Source organism: Callithrix jacchus, chromosome 10, assembly GCF_049354715.1.
Source record: "Callithrix jacchus isolate 240 chromosome 10, calJac240_pri, whole genome shotgun sequence".
NCBI lineage: Eukaryota > Metazoa > Chordata > Mammalia > Primates > Cebidae > Callithrix > Callithrix jacchus.
Window position 1 is genome coordinate 131005715 of NC_133511.1, and position 19669 is coordinate 131025383.

The 19669-nt window shown below is 58.6% G+C and overlaps 1 protein-coding gene across 9 annotated transcripts in view; it reads left to right on the forward strand.

The window, feature by feature from the left end:
* Positions 1 to 19669, forward strand: part of CHID1 (chitinase domain containing 1) — a 43577-nt gene that overhangs the window by 6715 nt on the left and 17193 nt on the right. For 6 of the 9 annotated variants that reach the window (XM_054241255.2, XM_078341810.1, XM_054241253.2 and 3 more), the window contains exons 2-8: positions 6590 to 6743; positions 8731 to 8880; positions 9483 to 9615; positions 10683 to 10727; positions 11510 to 11616; positions 12314 to 12375; positions 16701 to 16793. In XM_054241255.2, coding sequence (XP_054097230.1) covers positions 6633 to 6743; positions 8731 to 8880; positions 9483 to 9615; positions 10683 to 10727; positions 11510 to 11616; positions 12314 to 12375; positions 16701 to 16793 — 701 coding nt within the window. In that variant the 5' untranslated portion in view covers positions 6590 to 6632. Of the gene's footprint in view, positions 1 to 4693; positions 6744 to 8730; positions 8881 to 9482; positions 9616 to 10682; positions 10728 to 11509; positions 11617 to 12313; positions 12376 to 16700; positions 16794 to 19669 lie in introns of all 9 variants that reach the window. The other 3 variants (XM_078341807.1, XM_078341809.1, XM_035263841.3) reach the window with 2 other exon arrangements.

Below are 19669 nucleotides of genomic sequence, written 5' to 3' on the forward strand. Positions count from 1 at the left end.
GTGTGAAATCACAGGTCCGGGGGCAGGGTGGTCATAGGCACAAGGGCCTCTAGGTGGGTGGACAGTGGCCCTGTTTCCAAGCTGCAGGACCGCAGGTAGGGGCAGAGACCCAACCCCATAGTGGTTGGTCATTGGGCACCTGGGTGTGCCCTCAAGTTACCCGTGGACCACTCCCCTGGAAAACCACCTCCTGTTTGGTTTTTCATTCCTTTCCTTCCTCCCTGACCCAGGCACCTACTCAGAAAAGAGAGGAGCCGGTGGTCATGGAATGGGCTGGGGTCAGAGACAGGGTGCCTGGAGCTGAGGCAGCCGCTGTTTGAGCCTGGCCAGGCAAGTGAATCTGGGTCGTCTTCCCTGTGCCATGGTCAGAACCCTCCCCACCTTCCCTGGCGCGTTGCTGACTCAGACCAAGCCTGTCAGCTGCAGCAGGAAGGTAGTGGGGCTGGGAGGAGGTGGCGGCAGCTGCCCTTGGTTTTGATTCTGGAATGTGTCACTGAAGAGAGGGGCTGGAGATGTTGGGGGCCGGGGGCACAGGGTGGTGACCTGTTCCTGGGTCTTCTTATCGTCCCCCCCCCCACCCGCACACACACCCTCTCAGAACTGCTGTGGCTGGCTGTTCGGACACTCACTGCCTTTGCCTGTGGCTCCGTGTACTGGGTGCTGCTGTGCTTGCCCTGGGAGTTCCCTTCCTAACTCCTCATAAGCCTACAGCCTAGGTTGTCTTGTGGCTCCCTGCCTCCTAGGTGGGGGAGCTTCACTGGTTGACCTTGCTCCAGAACGATGTTCTCTCCACACAGGTGGCTGTATTTGGTACCAAAGCACAGAAGCTCCCTGTCGGGGGGCGGCCACACTCCCCTCGGTCTGCACCAGGAGCCCTAGTCTCACCCAGGGAAGAGACAGGGCAACGTGGGGCAGCATGCGCCTCTGCAGAAGGAAGCAGGTCAAGGGACAGTTTCAGAGAAAGTGAATCAGGTTCCTGGCCTTTGGGTAGGAGGGTAGGCACTGTAGAAGGCTCTGGCAGCACCTTCTGACAGGAGCACCTGCCTGGCTGGGGTTCCCAGAGCCTCTTGGGCCAGAGCTCCTATATCAGGAGCCTGTGACCCAGGGAAAGGCCGTGTGCCCACCTGCTGGGTAGTGGGCTAGGCTGGCCTCCAGCTGCCCACCTGCCAGGTCTCTACCTCTGCCCAGGCTATGTGGCCTCCTCAGCTGATTTACAGGGGTGATTGGTGCCGCAACTGTGAAACTAGCCAAGAGCTTCTTCCCAGCAGTGTCCTGAAGCTTCATGAAGGACTAACAGCCCGGCTGGATTATGGTGGTGGTTCAACTTCCCCCCGACACCCCCGCAACCCCAGTGAAAGAAAGCAGAATCACTTTTGTGGGTGGTCCCAGAAACTAAAAATGAACAGCATAATAAAAGTTTAGTGCGGGAAGACCAGAAGATACAGATAAAGCAAAAGAGAAGAAACACAATGACCTGTAATTCTGGACATCCTCTTCATATGACCGGTGATTCCGGGCAGCCTGTTGGTGTGACCGGTGATTCCGGGCAGCCTGTTGGTGTGACCGGTGATTCCGGGCAGTCTGATCGTGTGACAGGTGATTCCGGGCAGCCTGTTGGTGTGACCAGTGATTCCGGGCAGCCTGATCGTGTGACCGGTGATTCCGGGCAGTCTGATCGTGTGACAGGTGATTCCGGGCAGCCTGTTGGTGTGACCGGTGATTCCGGGCAGTCTGATCGTGTGACCGGTGATTCCGGGCAGCCTGTTGGTGTGACCGGTGATTCCGGGCAGCCTGTTGGTGTGACCGGTGATTCCGGGCAGTCTGATCGTGTGACAGGTGATTCCGGGCAGCCTGTTGGTGTGACCGGTGATTCCGGGCAGCCTGTTGGTGTGACCGGTGATTCCGGGCAGTCTGATCGTGTGACAGGTGATTCCGGGCAGCCTGTTGGTGTGACCGGTGATTCCGGGCAGTCTGATCGTGTGACCGGTGATTCCGGGCAGCCTGTTGGTGTGACCGGTGATTCCGGGCAGCCTGTTGGTGTGACCGGTGATTCCGGGCAGTCTGATCGTGTGACCGGTGATTCCGGGCAGCCTGTTGGTGTGACCGGTGATTCCGGGCAGTCTGATCGTGTGACAGGTGATTCCGGGCAGCCTGTTGGTGTGACCGGTGATTCCGGGCAGCCTGTTGGTGTGACCGGTGATTCCGGGCAGCCTGTTGGTGTGACCGGTGATTCCGGGCAGTCTGATCGTGTGACAGGTGATTCCGGGCAGCCTGTTGGTGTGACCGGTGATTCCGGGCAGTCTGATCGTGTGACAGGTGATTCCGGGCGGCCTGTTGGTGTGACCGGTGATTCCGGGCAGCCTGATCGTGTGACAGGTGATTCCGGGCGGCCTGTTGGTGTGACCGGTGATTCCGGGCAGCCTGATCGTGTGACAGGTGATTCCGGGCGGCCTGTTGGTGTGACCGGTGATTCCGGGCAGCCTGATCGTGTGACCGGTGATTCCGGGCAGCCTGTTGGTGTGACCGGTGATTCCGGGCAGCCTGTTGGTGTGACCGGTGATTCCGGGCAGCCTGTTGGTGTGACCGGTGATTTGGGGCAGTCTGATCGTGTGACCGGTGATTCCGGGCAGCCTGTTGGTGTGACCGGTGATTCCGGGCAGTCTGTTGGTGTGACCGGTGATTCCGGGCAGTCTGATCGTGTGACAGGTGATTCCGGGCAGTCTGATCGTGTGACCGGTGATTCCGGGCAGCCTGTTCATTTACTTTTTTGTTTTGTTTCTAAAGCTTCCACATTAAGGGGACATGATTTGCTTTTTTTTTTTTTTTTGAGACACAGTCTTGCTCTGTCATCTAGGCTGGAGTGCAGTGACAATCTTGGCTCAACACAACCTCCACCTCCTGGGTTCAAGTGATTCTCCTGCCTCAGCCTCCTGAGTAACTGGGATTACAGGCGGGTGTCACCACACCTGGCTAATTTTTGTATTTTTAGTAGAGATAGGGGTCTCACCATCTTGGCTAGCCTGGTCTTGAACTCCTGACCTCATGATCCACCCACCTCAGCCTCCGAAAGTGCTGGGATTACAGGTGTGAACCACCACACCTGGCCCCTTTTTTTTTTTTTTTTTTGAGATGGAGTCTTGCTCTGTTGCCCAGGCTGGAGTGCAGTGGCACCATCTTGGCTCACCATAACCTCTACCTCACAGGTTCAAGGGATTCTCCTGCCTTAGCCTTCTAAGTAGCTGGGATTACAGGTGTGCACCACCATGCCCAGCTAATTTTTGTATTTTTAGTAGAGATGGGGTTTCACCTTGTTGGTCAGGCTGGTCTTGAACTCCTGACCTCAGGTGATCCTTTCACCTCGGCCTCCCAAAATGCTGGGATTACAGGCGTGAGCCACTATGCCCGGCTTCATCTGCTTTTTAGTGTACCTCACATCATGCTTTTTCTGTGGGACTGGCTGTGTAAGTGCTGCTTTATAGTGTCTGTGTGCCGACTGGCATGTTGAGAGCATGGCAGTGTCTGTCGGTGTTCCAGCATCTGGGTGTGCCAGGTCCATGAACATCCTCAGGTTTTCTGCATATGTGGAAAATCCTGTGGCTGGGCGCAGTGGCTCATGCTCGTAATCACAGTATTTTGGGAGGCAGGTGGATCACTGGAGTCCAGGAGCTTAAGATCAGCCTGCCCAACATGGCAGCACTCCACCTCTACTAAAAACAGAAAAGCTAGCCGGGCGTGGTGGCTCGTGCCTGCAATCCCAGCTACTTGGGAGGCTGAGGTAGGAGAATTGCTTGAACCCTGGGGGTGGAGGTTGCAGTGAGCTGAGATGGCACCAGTGCACTCCAGCCTGGGAAACAGAGCGAGACTCTATCTTAAAATAAATAAATAAATAAGTCCCCCAGAGTGGAATTTGTGAAAGAAATGAAAAGCATGTTGGAGAAAGAAAAAAGCAAAACAAAGTAACAAGAAGAAGTGAAAAAGAAAATGCATGTTGCAAGGTGTATTCATGAGCAGACTGTCGTCGGAAGCGGTTTTCTCACTAATTCCCACTGACAGCTCAGTAGGGTCGCTGGTGGCCAGGTTCTGTGATACCACTTTGCCTTCCTCCTTCATACACGGGTGTGATGCCGTCTTAGTTCAGTGTTTGGCTCTTTGATCGACAGTCAAGCTAAGCTGCTCATTTCTGGGGCTCTGAATGTCTCTTTTATATCCTTCTCATTTGTTATTTTGGGGGGTGGGTGGAGTTTCACTCTTGTTGCCCAGGCTGGATTGCAATGACATGATCTTGGCTCACTGCAATCTCTGCCTTCCAAGTTCAACAGATTCTCCTGCCTCAGCCTCCCGAGTAGCTGGGATTACACGTGCCCAGCACACGCCCGGCTAATTTTTGTATTTTTAATAAGGATGAGGTTGTCCCATGTTGACCAGGCTGGTCTCAACTGCCCGATCTCAGGTGATCCGCGCGCCTCGGCCTCCAAAAGTCCTGGGATTATAGGCGTGAGCCACTGTGCCTCGCCATGGGACATTTTTCTATTAGAGAGCCTTTTCTTGATTTGTAAGATTTATTTGCGTATTACGAATAGATTGTGGTTAGAAATTCGTTGTCAAGTATTTTTCAAATACTTTTTCTGGTTTATTATTTGCCCTCATATTTACTTTTTTATTTTCTGAAAGAAATTTTTACATTTTTATGTAGTTCTACTCTAGCCGCATCATCGTTCGTGATCTCTCCCATTGCTCACATACCTGGAAAAGCCTCCTCCAACCCGAGAGTGTATAGATAAGTATCCGTGTTTTCTCCTAGTGCTTCTGCGGTACCGGCATCGTCGTCGTTAGTATTATTGTAGGCTTCTCAGAGCCTACAACTTTCTGTTTGTTTTGAGAGACAGAGTCTTGCTCTGTCGCCAGGTTGGAGTGCAGTGGCACGACCTCACACCCCTGCCCCTCCACCCCCATTCAAGCAGTTCTCCTGCCTCAGCCTCCCGAGTGGCTGGGACTACAGGCGTGCACCACCACGCCCAGCTAATTTTTGTATTTTTAGTAGAGCCGGGGTTTCACCGTGTTGGCAGGATGGTCTCAATCTCTTGACCTCGTGATCTGCCCACCTCGGCCTCCCAAAGTGCTGGGATTACAGGTGTGAACCACCATGCCTGGCCTCTTCTTTTGAAAAGAGTTTTGCTCTTGTTGCCCACGCTGGAGTGTGATGGTGAGACCTCAGCTCACTGCAACCTCCACCTCCCAGGTTCAAGCGATTCTCCTGCCTCAGCCTCCCTAGTAGTTGGGATTACAGGCATTAGCCATCATGCCTGGCTAATTTTTATGTTTTTAGTAGAAACGCGGTTTCACCATCTTGGTCAGGCTGGTCTCAAACTCCTGACCTCAGATGAGCTGCTTGCCTAGGCCTCCCAAAGTTCTTGGATTACAGGCATGAACCACTGCCCCTGGCCTAAATTTTTATTTTTTATTTTTTATGAGACAGAGTCTTGCTCTGTCGCTCAGGCTGGAGTGCAATGGAGCAATCTCGGCTCACTGCAGCCTTTGCCTCCTGGGTTCAGGCGATTCTGCTGCCTCAGTCTCCCGAGTAGCTGGGATTACAGGCTCCCGCCACCACACCCAGCAGTTTTTTTTTTTAGACGGAGTCTCACACTGTTGCCCAGGCTGTAGTGCAGTGACACAATCTCTGCTTATTGCAATCTCTGCCTCCTGGGTTCAAGCAGTTCTCCTGCCTCGGCCTCCCGAGTAGCTGGGACTACAGGCACACGCCACCACACCCAGCTAATATTTTTGCATTTTTAGTACAAATGGGGTTTCACCATGTTGGCCAGGATAGTCTCGATCTCCTGACCTGGTGATCCGCCCGCCTCAGCCTCCCAAAGTACTGAGATTAAGGCATGAGCCACCGTGCCTGGCCAATTTTTGTATTTTTAGTAGAGATGGAGTTTCACTATTTTGGCCAGGCTGGTCTCGAACTCCTGACCTCATGATCCACCTGCCTCGGCCTCCCAAAGTGCTGGGATTACAGGCATAAGCCACCATGCCCGGCCAATTTTAATTTTTTTGTAGGATCTCACTATGTTTTCCAGGCTGATCTTGAACTCCTGGGCTCAAGTAATCTTCCCACTTCAGTCTCTCAAAGTGCTGGGATTATAGGCATGAGCCTCCATGCCAGGCCTGTGGCTGTGTTATTTTCCACGTAAGCCTTGCCATGGTTGGGCTTTCTTTGGATTTGAAGGAGGAGGTGGGAACCAGTGTTTTCCTGGATTTGAAGGAGGAGGTGGGAACCAGTGAAGGGCCAGTGGTGGTCAGGGCGGCCTTGGGCTGCGAGGGGAGGACTCTATGTCTGGTAGTGAGGAAGCCCCTTTCTCAGTGTCTGGGAGGAACTGGCGGCCCCGTCAGGAGGCCCAGGAGTACTGGAGAATGGACTCTGGCTGCCAGGGCTGGCCCAGGGCAGGGCTCTGTCCCAGTGGCCAAGGCCTCACCCGGTGCCATGAGGACCCAGGCCCTGTTAGGAGAAGGTGGTCCCATCCGCAGAGGGGTTGCCCGTGTGGCATTTCTCTGCTGGTTGTTTGAATGTGCTCTGCTCTCCCTGCAGCCCTCTGGACCCCGAGGCCGGACCCTACTGTGACACACCTACCATGCAGACACTCTTCACACTCCTCTGGCTTACTCTGGCCTGCGGCCCTGTTCACACTACTCTGTCAAAGTCAGATGCCAAAAAAGCTGCCTCGAAGACGCTGCTGGAGAAGGTAGGGGTGGCCTGGGGAATTGAGGTGACTGCACTGGCTGAGGGCTGATCCATCATCTTCTTCTCCTTTCTGTCCACTGGGGCCTGGAGCCAGGAGGCTCGAGGGGCTCAGCTCCTTACAGAGGCACCCGATGAGCTTGCAGCTGGCAGGCAGCCTGTGTGGTTCGGGGGCTCCGGGCAGTTAGCGCCTCTGAGTGAGCAGCCTCTGGAGCCAGGTTTTGAGGGTAAGCGGGGTGCATCCCCACTCACCCCACTTGGGGCTTATTTCGTTTTTTTTTTTGGTTTTTTTTTGAGACGGAGTCTTACTCTGTCACCAGGCTGGCGTGATCTCAGCTCACTGCAACCTCTGCCTCCCAGGTTCAAGGGGTTCTTCTCCCTCAGTCTCCCAAGTAGCTGGGACTATAGGTGGGCACCATCACACCCAGCTAATTTTTGTATTTTTTAGTATAGATACGGTTTCACTATGCTGGCCAGGATGGTCTCAGTCTCTTGACCTTGTGATGTGCCCACCTTGGCCTCCCAAAGTGCTGGGATTACAGGCCTGAGTCACAGTACCTGGCCCTTTTTTGTTGCTGTTGAGACAAAGTATCGCTCTGTTGCTCAGGCTGGAGTGCAGAGCGCAATCTTGGCTCACTGCAACCTCTACCTCCCGGGTCCAAGCAACTCTCCCGCCTCAGCCTCCCGAGTAGCTGGGATTACAGCATCCACCACCACACCGGCTAATTTTTGTATTGTTGGTAGAGACAGGGTTTCGCCATGTTGACCAGGCTGGTCTCGAACTCCTGACCTCATGATCCACCTGCCTTGGCCTCCCAAAGCGCTGGGAGTACAGGCCTGAAGCACACACCCTGCCAGGGCTTGTTTTCTGTTCAGTTTCCATCCTCGCCTCTTGCTTAAAGCACCTGCATCTTCATGTTGCTGTCTCCCTCGTGGCTTTGAGCTGTTTGCCTCATGCTCTTTGGGCTGTTCCCCTGGGGTGGCCCTGGAGCTTGCACCTGCTGGGGTGTGAACTCATAGAACCAGCCCTCAGCCCCCGCACTCCCCATGCCGCTGGCTGGACCCTGCCACAGGACTGTTGCTGTGACTTAGTTCTGGACTGGCAGATGCTCTCTGTGCTGTCTGGGAGCAAATGCACCACACGATGGGCATCTCTCTCTCACGGGGGCCCTTGGGGCAAGGTCAAGGGGAGGTTGAACCAGGCCACCCTGTCTGGAATGTGGACAGAAGAGACGACTTGATAGCAGGATGGAGGGTTTCCAGGAGCAGAGGTGGGGTCGGGGGAGGTGTGACATGGCAGGAAGAGGTCACATTGGCGGGGGTGGTGCCAGGCAGTGGTTGGCCAGCAGGGTGGCATTTGCCTGGCATGTCACATTCTTTTTTTTTTGGTTGAGAGAGAGTCTCACTCTGTTGCTTAGGCTAGAGCGCGGTGGCGTGATCTCAGCTCACTCCTCTGCCCCTCAGGTTCAAGCAATTCTCCTGCCTCAGCCTCCCGTGTAGCTGGGACTACAGGCATCCACCACCATGCCTGGCTAATTTTTGTATATTTAGTAAACACGGGGTTTCACCATATTGACCAGGCTGGTCTTGAACTCTTGACCTCAGGTGATCCACCCCCTCCCTGGCCTCCCAAAGTGCTGGGATGACAGATGTACGCAACTGCACCCGGCCCACCTGGCACATTCTTGTCCAGCAAAGAGTGTGGCCCTGGATGGGTGTAGGTGGCCAGAGCTGGTCCTGACAACCCTCACATGCATGGAGGGAGCCACTGTAGCCATCTGCCTGCCTTCCGTCCCGGAGCAAGGGTGGGAAAGGCCTGTACAGGCAGCCAGTGTCTGAACTGAATTCCCTGCTGTGGCCTCGATCCTATCCATGCAAGGCCTCCGGGTCAGCAGCACTGTGTTGATCCAGACACTCAGTTTTTGGCTGAATGGAAGTGTCTACACTGAGGACAGATGACTGACAGCTTTCTCTTGTTCCTTTTATTTCAGAGTCAGTTTTCAGAGAAGCCAGTCCAAGACCGGGGTTTGGTGGTGTCGGACCTCAAAGCTGAGGACGTGGTTCTTGAGCATCGCAGCTACTGCTCGGCCGAGGCCCGGGACAGACACTTTGCTGGAGATGTACTGGGCTACGTCACTCCAGTGAGTTGGGTCCTTACAGTGCAGAGGGAGGTCCTGAGGCTCAGACGGGCTGCCCTGGGCCTGTGACGGCCTCCTCTGGCCAGTCAGCGATGCGGGTCTGTCTTCTCTCCCCGGGCTGCCGCTGCTGTGAGGCCACAGGGAGATGTCGGAGTATGAGGCGCTGGGCTTCTCTCCGGGGCTTGCTGCGGGACCTCTGCGTTTCCCGCTGAATCCAGAGGTGGGCCCTCAGGTTGTCTGTGGTCAGGAAGCAGGTGTGCTTCCTCGGCCAGGGACGGGGAGGTTCTCACACCCAGCCTCCTCTCCTCTTGCTGTTCCCAGCTGCCGGCTTGCAGCCGTGGTGTGCGCTAGCTCAGGGCGGGGCTTGAGATGAGCACCAGTCACTTCTTTTGGTGAAAGGGATATTGTGGCCTGGGTCCCAGGCTGTGAGCAGCAGTCCAGAGCCGGGGAAGGATGCCCCAGACCAGGAGCTGACATGAGTCAGCGCTGACAGCTGTCTACACTGGCCGGCCCTGGGCACGTGCAGAGCCACCAGAATGACAGCACCATGGTGAGGCAGGAGCTCGCTCACCTGTCCTTCATCTGATGTCTCCGCCCTTTGTCAGTGGAACAGCCGTGGCTACGATGTCACCAAGGTCTTCGCGAGCAAGTTCACACAGATCTCACCCGTCTGGCTGCAGCTGAAGAGACGTGGCCGTGAGATGTTTGAGGTCACGGGCCTCCATGACGTGGACCAAGGTTCTCATCCTTCTTGCTTGACTGTGCTTGCCCCACAGGCTGAAAAGAGTGTGAGTGCGAGAGCAGGTGTGTGTGTGTGTGTGTGTGTGTAAGTGTGAGACCGATGATGTGGGAGAGGAGAGATTGTGTGTCAGATGTGACTGTGGGTGTGGACATGTTTAAGTGTGTGTGTCATGACCTCAAGGCCCATGCCCTCACCCCTGTGGCTGAGCCTGGAGGGCAGGCCCATGGTGTGGGCTGGGACTGGGTAGGAAGGTGAGTGGGGCAGGGCAGGGCTGGTAGAGGGCCTGAGGTGGTTGCCACTGTGCCACCCTCTACAAGGCCAGAGTGGTCCGCCTGGCTCTGCTCCATGGTGCAGGTGGCTGTGAGGTGGGTCTTCCCCGCGCCTCCAGGCAGCACCCCGAATGTGCAGGACACACACTGCGATGACTCAGGCAGCCTCTGGGCAGTGAAGGACACAGGCTGTTGGCTTCTTTTCCTCTGTCCCTCCCCTAGCAATTTTCACTCAGCGCCAGGGAGGAGGGTGGGGTTCAGGCAGAGGCTGTCCCCTGATGGCATATCCTGATGACTTCTGCCCAGGTTTACATGACCACGCCTTGTGTTCGGTTCGGACAGAGATGTGGCAAGGGAAGTGTTAGCCGGTTTCAGAGTTCAAGAGCAGGAGTGCTTTTCCCTGACACTGGGAGAACCGTGGGGAGATGATGGAGTGTCAGCCAGTGACAGGCCTGGTGGGTCTGGCCACCCCTCAGCTCAGAGAAACCCTGACCTTCCCCAGGCCCTGGGATGCAGCTGCCTGTCCCCCTGGCCAGCCACAGGCCCTGAGCTGTCCCAGCTCAGGGAGGCAAGCTCAGAGAGCTGCTCTGCAGGTTCAGGAGGGGGCCTTGGCCAGGAGGCGGTAGGGTGAGGAAGGGGGGTACGTAGGGCCGCCCTGGGCCGGGGAGGGTGGATTCTCACACCCGCCTCCCCCACCTGTGCCGTTCCTGTTGCATATCCTGCGGCTGCCACGTTTTCTGCCTCAGGTGGGTTGGGTCTTCGGCTGGGCTGACTGTCCCTTCCACGTCCCACAGGGTGGATGCGAGCCATCAGGAAGCATGCTAAGGGCCTGCACATAGGTGAGTCCGGCAGGCCGGGATGGCACAACCTCCGACGGTGGACAGGTGGGCTCTGCGGTCTCCCCATGTTACTGATCATCCAACTGTGGGGCTCCGGCACAGGTCATTCCGGCTGCTCAGAGGCGAGGTGGCCCTGGCCTGGCTGGAGTCCTGGGCTCTGCCCACACAGGCTGTAGCCTGCCAAAGCCAGGCCTCCTTGGCTGATAGCGTTGCCCTCGCTTCTGCCTCCATTTTTCCTTCCTTCACCCGATGAGCCCTCTTGGGGCTGCTGGGGCCAAGTCCTGGGCTCAGCCTGAGGGTGATGCTGACCCTGGCCCACCTGTGCCCCTGTAGCTCACGGCTGGGGAGGAAGGGGCAGGTATCCCCACATCCAGTGGCAGCCTCAGAGGCAGTGAAGTAAGAGTGTGGGTTGCTGAGGGAGAGGCTCTGGGAGATGCTAGGAGCAGGTGATGGGGCTGAGCTGAAGCAGCCGGAGTCTGTCCCTGCTGCCCCCGTGTAAGGTGGAGCCACTCCCATGCTGAGCCCTACGGGGAGCTGGTGTCTGGACAGCAGGATCATCAGCGTCTGCTTGCTCCTTTGCCACGGTCCCGCCCTTTCCAGCCTGTAAGGCTCTGGGACATCCTCTCTGGACCTGTGGCTGCTCCAGGCGGCCTGCCTGCCCATCATTGCGTGCTCTGGAATCCCTCTGGAGGCCAAGGGGATGCGCCTTTGAGGGCAGCAAGCAGCGGGTGCCCTCCAGCATTTCCCAGCCCTGGCCCTGTATGCGTCTGTTGCCCCCGCAGTGCCTCGGCTCCTGTTTGAGGACTGGACTTACGATGACTTCCGGAACGTCTTAGACAGTGAGGATGAAATAGAGGAGCTGAGCAAGACGGTGGTCCAGGTGGCAAAGGTGAGGCCTGTGAGGCCTGTGTACTGCTCCAGCCTCCGAGCATGGCCCCAGCCCACCTGGCCCTGGCCCAGCCCCTCCCACATGGCCCCACCCCACCCCACCCCCAGTCCCACCTGGCCCCTCCCCAGCCCCTCCTGGCCCAGCCCCTCCCACATGGCCCCACCCCACCCCCAGCCCCTCCTGGCTGGCTGGCTGGGCCTCCCTGGCTTCTCCTTGGGCACCTTCTGGTGCAGCCTGCATCTTCCAGCGAAGGCAGTGTCAGCGGCTGCTGCTGACTTTCTTGACTACAGCTCCTCTGATGGTCCCAGGCATGGGAGGCTTGTCTGTTGGGCCAAGTGCTTCCCTTGGGCAAAGCCCAGCTGCCCGCTGCTGTCCTGCAAGGGGACCCAGCCCTGCTGGCTGCCAGTGTGTTTGGGCTGTAAGGGTCAGGGAGCCCTCAGGCTCCCTGGGTGGCGTTGGAGGAGGCACATGGGTGGGCGGGATGCATGAGAGCACGGGCACCTCCACTCCTGTTCCTCTGGGACCCCCACGCTTCCTCCTCCAGACAGGTGCTTCTGGGCATACAGCCCAGGCTTGGGTCTGGCCTCGTGAGTGAGCAGGCCGTGTCCTGGCCATGTAGACGAAGGGGGCGGGCTTGTCTTTCCACCCCTCCCTCCTGGGCCTCCAGGCCCTCCTCACCTGTGACTGCTTCTTTCAGAACCAGCATTTCGATGGCTTCGTGGTGGAGGTCTGGAACCAGCTGCTAAGCCAGAAGCGCGTGTGAGTGGCACAGGAGGTGGTGGGCGGCCCTTGTCCTGGCCCTGGTGTTTGGCGGAGGCTGGAGGAAGGAGTATAAGGAGTCCCTTTGGGGGGGCCTTCCTTCCCCAGTCCCGAACCTGGGGGCAGGATGGGGCTGCACGGAAGATGGATGCCTGCTCAGGAAAGTGGAAGCAGCCTGCGCAGGCATCTTTTCAGGGTGGACCCGCACTTTGGCAGAACAGAGAGGGTGGCTGCTTCGGGTAAGTGGGCTTACTGCTCGGGCAGGACCAAGGTAGGGCCATTCCTTAGGGCTGTGGCCAGTCCAGTCGAGGCGTGGGAAGCCGGCCGCAGCACTCCCTCAGGCCCCCTTTTGCCACATCAGAGCCTGGCCTGCCCGTGACACTAGTGGGTTCCCACTCCCCGTGGCCCATGTGACCAGGAACAGAGGGAATGATGGAAGGTGCCACGGCTCCTCACGCCTTGCCTGGGCTGGCCACAGCCCTGAGGAATGGCCCTACCTCGGTCCTGCCCAAGCAGCCAGCTGCTCACATGAAGCAGCCACCCTCCCTGTTGTGCCAAAGTGGTGGCTGCCCTGCGAAAGACGCAGGGGGACGGCGGTACTCCTGCCCAGGATGTCGGGGGCGGGGGTGCAGCATCCTCGAACACGCTCGGGAAAGGTGGTCTTCTCTCACTCCACTGGTTGCAGCGAGTGAGGCTGGTGTGGCCCCTCTGCAGGTGCTTGGACAGCAGAGTCCTGGGGCAGCTGTCCGGCCTTCAGCCTTCTGTGCGGGCCGCGGGTTCTGGGGTTGGCTCCCTGCCCCCGCCACCGGAAGTAGTTCTGGCTGCGCTTTAAGGGCCCAGCCCCGAGCCCCCAGCCAGGCTCCGTGGTGTCCCTTGCAGCGGCCATGGCAGTGCCATCTCATTGCTGCTTTGGGCAGAGGAGCTGCAGGGCCAGGCTCTGTCCACCTGGGGCAGCATCCCCACACAGCTCTGAAGCTTGAGGGAGGGCTGGAACATTGTTGAGGCAGAGCCTGTGAGGGGCAGGATTCCTGCCCGAGGGCCCGTTGGACCCTGTGTCTGGAGCCAATGCTCACCCTGCCCTTGTGGGAGGCTCCATCCTCTGCACCCCCACTGAGCTCTGAGGGCCTCACTGGCTTGGGGGCTCCAGGCCCAGGCTCTGGAAGAGCCCCCAAGACCTGTTTTCTGGTGCTCAGACCCCCCACACCCTCAGCCAGCACCTCCTCATCAGGCTGCCCACTGGATGTTTCTGAGAGGCTGCTCTATCCACTTCCCTCCTGGGAGGCCTGGCAGCAGCAGGAGGACCAGGAGTTGTGTGGAGGGCAGCTGGGAGGGGCGCTGCAGTGGGGGTCAGGATGTCACCAGGCTGTGGGGAGCCTGGTGTCTGTATAGCCCCTGAGGCTCCAGCTTTGCCAGAGGATCAGGTGCCTGTGCTCTTGGCTGAGGGACAGTCCCAGGCCCGGCCTTAGGGTCCCTTGCTGAGCCATGGGCAGCAGACCCTGCCTGGGCTGACCTTCTGGTTCCCTCTGAGGGGAGGCGTGTCTCAGAGCAGGACACAGATTCTGCAAGCCTCTAGCCTTTTCTCTCATCCTGGGAGAACGGGTCTATTAATCAGAGATTTGCCGTAACTCATTTCTGTTTCAGAGCATTAGGTAGGCAGCGAGACGGCACCAGAGGACTGCTCAGGAGACAGCCTTGTGTCTGGGGTGGAGGCTGGGGGCGCTGAGACAGCCTCGTTGCCTCTGGGGTGGAGGCTGGGGGCGCTGAGACAGCCTCGTTGCCTCTGGGGTGGAGGCTGGGGGCGCTGAGACAGCCTCATTGCCTCTGGGGTGGAGGCTGGGGGCGCTGAGACAGCCTCGTTGTGTCTGGGGTGGAGGCTGGGGGCGCTGAGACAGCCTCGTTGTGTCTGGGCTCCTGACAGGTCATTAACATCAGGGTGGGAGGGCAGGAGGCGGTGGGGGTTGCTGAGCAGGAGAGGCTGCAGCAGGGAAGGTCGGGTGGGAGCAGCTGGGGCTCCTTGCATCCAGGCTCCTGCAGGAGGTGGGGAGCTGCCGGTGGCAGGGGCAGGCGGTATCCAGCCTCCTCAGAGCAGCTTGGCAGATTCCTTTGGGAGTTCTGCTGCCTCGGCACAGTCCTACCCCGACCGCCACTTGGACCCCAGCCCCCAGCATGCCGGGCCCAAGGCTGCTGTCGGCAGGTTCTGGTCCCTTGCGCTGGGTCCTGGACATGGGCTTGGGGCAGGTTTTCCTGCGGGTTTGTCGGCAGTGCCTTTAGCAGGGATGTTGCTGTGTCTGGTCCCTCCTCAGCTCTGGGTCGGCCCCTTACGGTTGTCCCCATGCCTAGAGGGCTATGATAAGGGCACTTGGAGCCACTGGTGCCAGCAGCTGGCAGGATGAGGGGGCTGTCGAGAGGAGCACTCTGGGTGATGCTGGCACGGCAGCTACGGCCCACGCTGCTTCTGGGCCCATATTATCTCCTGGGGCGCTGGGTAGACCTGACTCAGATGTGTCCTCCCTGAAGGCCAGCTCTGGGCCACGCTGTCCTCCTGTGGGAGGACACTCAGGCTCCCTGGGCCCCTCACAGAGTGGCTGGGGGCACCTTTTGGCCCTCAGATCTGTGGCCCAGAGGAAAGCCATCCTAGCACTGTTCTGGGGCGCTGTGGGTACCTGCAGACGGCACAGAGGCCATAGGCGGGAGCCAGGCAGGAGTCCCCCCAGGTAGGCTCAGCTTCCCCAGGCATCTGGGCATGGCCTGCTCTGCTCACTCGGCTCTGGTGTTTCAGGGGCAGGGGCAGCATTGTCCTTGACCACCACCTCTAAGTGATGTGCAGTGCATGACAGCCTCTGGTACCCACAGAGTTGTGGACACTGTGAAACTGCAGAGGCATGAGGACCGGGTGCCCCAGGACTGCCCCCAATGAGGACTGTGCCAGCATTGCAGCCGGCAGAGCTAACACCAGATCATCTGGGCCAGAGTTACCAGGAATTGACGGGGGCTTAGCTTGGAAAATGACAGTCCCATTTGGGCCACGTCAGGGAAACAGGAGCTGCCACCATGCAGCAGTTGCACGTGCCAGGCCCTGGTCCTGGCACCATCAGGAGCACTGGGGCCTCAGGGTACTGACTCAGGAACCAGCAGCCCGTCATGGCCTAACCCATTCTCACTGAGTCTGGCAGACCCTTGTGCTGGAGCGGGGCAGGACCTGGAGCCAGCGGGGGCCAGCTTTTGCCCTGGCCTCGGTCCTCCTGTCTCCTTGACAGATAGGGCTGCTCCCAGGGACCTGCAGTGAGTGAGTCTCCCCCAGCGTGGACACGTCACCCTGAACCCAACTTTGCAGCAGTGTGTGTGTGCTCCAGGGCAGTTTGCAAAGAGGCCACCTGCAGGGCAGACTCATGGGCACCAGCGTGTGTACATAGCAGGCTTGGGGTCCTGATGGCAGCTCCCAGGCCGTGCTAGGAGGGAGGCTAGTGCTATCCTTTGGGGAACACTGCCAGCCTGCTCTGAGATGCCCCTGCCTCCACCTCCAGGAGACAGAGGAAATCTACCTGCTGCTCCGTCTGGCCCCCTGCCCAGTGCCCTGCCCTCTCCTTCCCTGAGCCATGCCAAGTAGGCATGGCCCTTGGAATGTCCTGTGGCCACCCCGGGGTCAGTGTCCTGGGCCTGCTGGGGGTGTTTCCTTACCTGCCATGTTGTTTTGTTTTGTTTTGAGATGGAGTCATGCTCTGTCGGTCAGGCTGGAGTGCAGTGGCACGATCTTGGCTCACTAACCTCCACCTCCTGGGTTCAAGCGATTCTCCTGCCTCAGCCTCCTGAGTAGCTGGGATTACAGGCACGTGGCTACTTTTTGTATTTTTAGTAGAGACAGGGTTTTGCCATGTTGGCCAGGCTGGTCTTGAACCCCTGACCTCAGGTGATCCACCTGCCTCAGCCTCCCAAAGTGCTGGGATTACAGGTGTGAGCTACCAGGCCTGGCCTTTTCTTTTTTCTTTTTAAACCTGCTATGTCTTTAGATGTCTAAAATGTGATGTGGACACATGGGGCTGTCTCTGGTTCTTTGAGCCCCTCTTTCTGGGGGTCCCTGGGGTGTTGCATAGGTCCCCACTCTGGGGGCCCCAGAGTGTGAGGAAGTGCTCTAGGTGGACCCTGTGGGGCATGAGCAGTGTTGCTGGGGCTGCGTCCAGAGACCGGCAGGAAGTTCCCACAGAGAACCTCCCCTGCCCTACTACGGGGTGTCCCTCTGAGGACGGGCCCCACCCCTCCCGGAGGCAGTGGGTGTCGGGACCCCGGGAGGTGCCGGCACTGCTGACTCCACCTCTCGGCTCTTGCAGGGGCCTCATCCACATGCTCACCCACCTGGCCGAGGCGCTGCACCAGGCTGGGCTGCTGACCATCCTGGTCATTCCGCCTGCCATCACCCCCGGGTAAGTGCTGCTCTTGAGGTCTGGGGGTGGCTGTGGAGGGGTCTGGGGTCAGGGGCCTCCTGCTCACACCCAAAGCCATTTGCATACAGGCTTCAGCTGCCACACACACGGGGGTGACCCAGAGGGGACAGGCTCTTTGCAGCCGGCCTTGTGCCTTCCTGCCTGTCAGTGGTTGGAGACTCCCTCCCCCCTGGACATATCAAGACTGCTAAGAAGGCCCTTGAGTGGAGACAAACTCCCAGATAGGCCCTGGAGCCCTGAAATGTTTGGTCATTGAGGCCAACTGTACCCCCCTGCACCCGAGGGAGATTAGGCCGAGGCAGGGACGGCCACTGGGGTGAGGCCCTGCCCAGCTCTGTGAGGCGGCTCTTCTGGAACCCAGAACAGGAGGCAGAGTGCCAGGTACTCCTGTGGGAGCCAGGAGCGTCTCCTGTGTGCCAGGCACAGAGAAGGCTCCAAGTCAGCATGAGTGTCTCAGGGGCAGACCTGGGGGCTGAGTGGATAGAAGCAGGCTGAGTTGGGGGCTGGCTTGGCTGCGGGCACCCCAAGGGGCTCTGCCCAGGATCCACCAGCTGCTCAGGGGAGACCCTCAGGCAGACACTGGGCTTCCCAGCCTGCCTCTCTGGAAGGAAGCTGCCAGCCCTCCTCACCTCTGCTGCCTTCTCTTTCTCCAGTGGCAGAGGTGACTGCGGGCCACTCACCATGTGTGGTTGGGTGTGCCCCCAAACCTGGGGATGGTAAAGGGACACAGAAGAGCCAGTATGTGCTCACTGGTGCCTGCCACCCTGCTGATGCCTGTCCCAGCACAGGCCGGCCACACCCTCAGGGCAGCACAGCCCTGGCCACCTGCCAGGCGGAAAGGCAGCTTGCTGGCCTCCATTGCGCGGTCGACTGACTTTTCTCTCCAAGCTTTCCAGGGCTCTGTGCTGATGAGTGTGGGCTGCAGCTGGGTGAGGCAGTGCCGGGGCGGATGGCAGTGTGTCCCTGCAGGCCAGGTTTCAGGCCCGTGCCGCCGTCCCTGCCATCATGGGCAGCTTCCTCCCCTGGAGCAGGGCCAGCTGTGCTCAGACCCTTCTGGCTCCCAGCATAACACAGTTTCTCGTTCCTGGTGGGCTCTGACTGCCCCCTCGATGGAAGGCTCTGGAGGGTGGAAAGCGGAAGTGGTACTGAGGGCTGAGCCTCCGGGCTGCTTTGTGCCTGGCCTGAGCCTTCACAGGCACCCAGCATTGTACAGACGGGACTCCCTCTGCCTGCGACCAAGCTCTGGGGAGCCTCTCCCGTCTGCGGTCACTGCTCTGTGTCCTGGTCCTCCGTCTCCCTTACATGTTTGCTGGGCTTACTTGTGGGTGGTGCTGGGGGGAGGGCCTGGCTCTGCCTCAGTGGTTCTGCTCCCACAGCCCAGCAGCGTCACCCTCCCCAGCAAGGACAGGCCCAGGTTCAGGGCTGGGGTCTCGCCTGTGTTCCGGGATCGGGGCCTGCGTCATCCCCCACTCTACATCTTTTTCTTTTCTTTCTTTTTAAGATGGAGTCTCGCTCTGTTGCCCAGGCTGGAGTGCAGTGGTGCAATTTCATCTCACTGCAACCTCCAACTCCCAGGCACAAGTGATCCTCCCCACTCCGCGTCCCAAGTAACTGGGAGGCACATGCCACCACACCCACCTAATTTTTGTAATTTTAGTAGCGATGGGGTTTTACCATGTTGCTCAGTCTGGTTTCAAACTTCTGACCTTAGGTGATCCACAAGCTTCTGCCTCCCAAAGTGCTGGGGTTACAGGCATCAGCCACCATGCCTGGCTTTTTTTTCTTTCCTTTTTTTATTTTTATTTTTTTTTTGAGACAGGGTCCAACTCTGTCACCCAAGCTGGAGTGTAGTGGCATGATCTCGGCTCACCGTAACCTCCGCCTCCCAGGCTCAAGTGATCCTCCCACCTTAGCCTCCTGAGAAGCTGGGACCACAGGTGTGTCCCACCATACCCAGCTAAGTTTTGTATTTTTTTGTAGAAATGAGGTTTTGCCATGTCGGCCAGGCTGGTCTTGAACTCCTGGTCTCAAGTGATCCTCCCACCTCATCCTCCCGAGCCACCGTGCCCAGCCTTTTCTGATGTCTGACACTTATGTCCGATCTGTATTCTGAGGGTTTGAAGGGGGCAGGCAGGGAGTGGTTGGGAGGACTTTGCAGGCCTGGGGCTGGGAGAAATTCCTCAAGGTGGCAGCTACTTGTCCAGAGCCTTTGGGCCTGGCCACCTCTGTGAGGCCCCTGAGTCGCCCTCTGTGCTTAGGGGAGCTTCAGGAGCACTGTTGGTGGGGACCAGCTCAGGACCCCAGGGTAGTTTCTTAGGCCGGGGCAGAGGGCCAGGGGGCCTGCCTTCTGCTGGAGGCTGCCTCTGCCTGAGCTTCTGGCCCTTGGCAGGAAGTGGGCAGTCAGAGCTGGGCCAAGCCCCTGCCCCTCACCCCACAGTAACCAAAGCTCGCAGCTCCCTTTTCAGGGCGCTGGTGGGGGTGGCGTCTGTAGGGTAGGATGCAGGGCTGGGGCTGGGGGCACGCTTTGACCACGCTAGGGGTGGGGCCAAGGCCTGCGGTGGGGATCCCTGGGGAAGTGGGACCCAGCTGGATGGAGAGCTGACTTCCCTGCAGAGGTCAGGAGGACTGTTTTCTCATCTGTTTATCCTCCCCCCACCCCACCCTGAGGGAAGAGCCGCCTGCTGCAGAGGAGCCTCACAAATGCTTCTCCCCATGCTTGTCATTCACCTCAAGAGCCTCTCCCTTTCCAGGGCCACTGTCCAGGGAACAATGGCTCCGGGAGGGAGGTCTGCCAGCAGCAGGGAGGGGCGGGCCACCAAATGCAAATTCATCATGTCCTTTGTCAGCAGACAGGC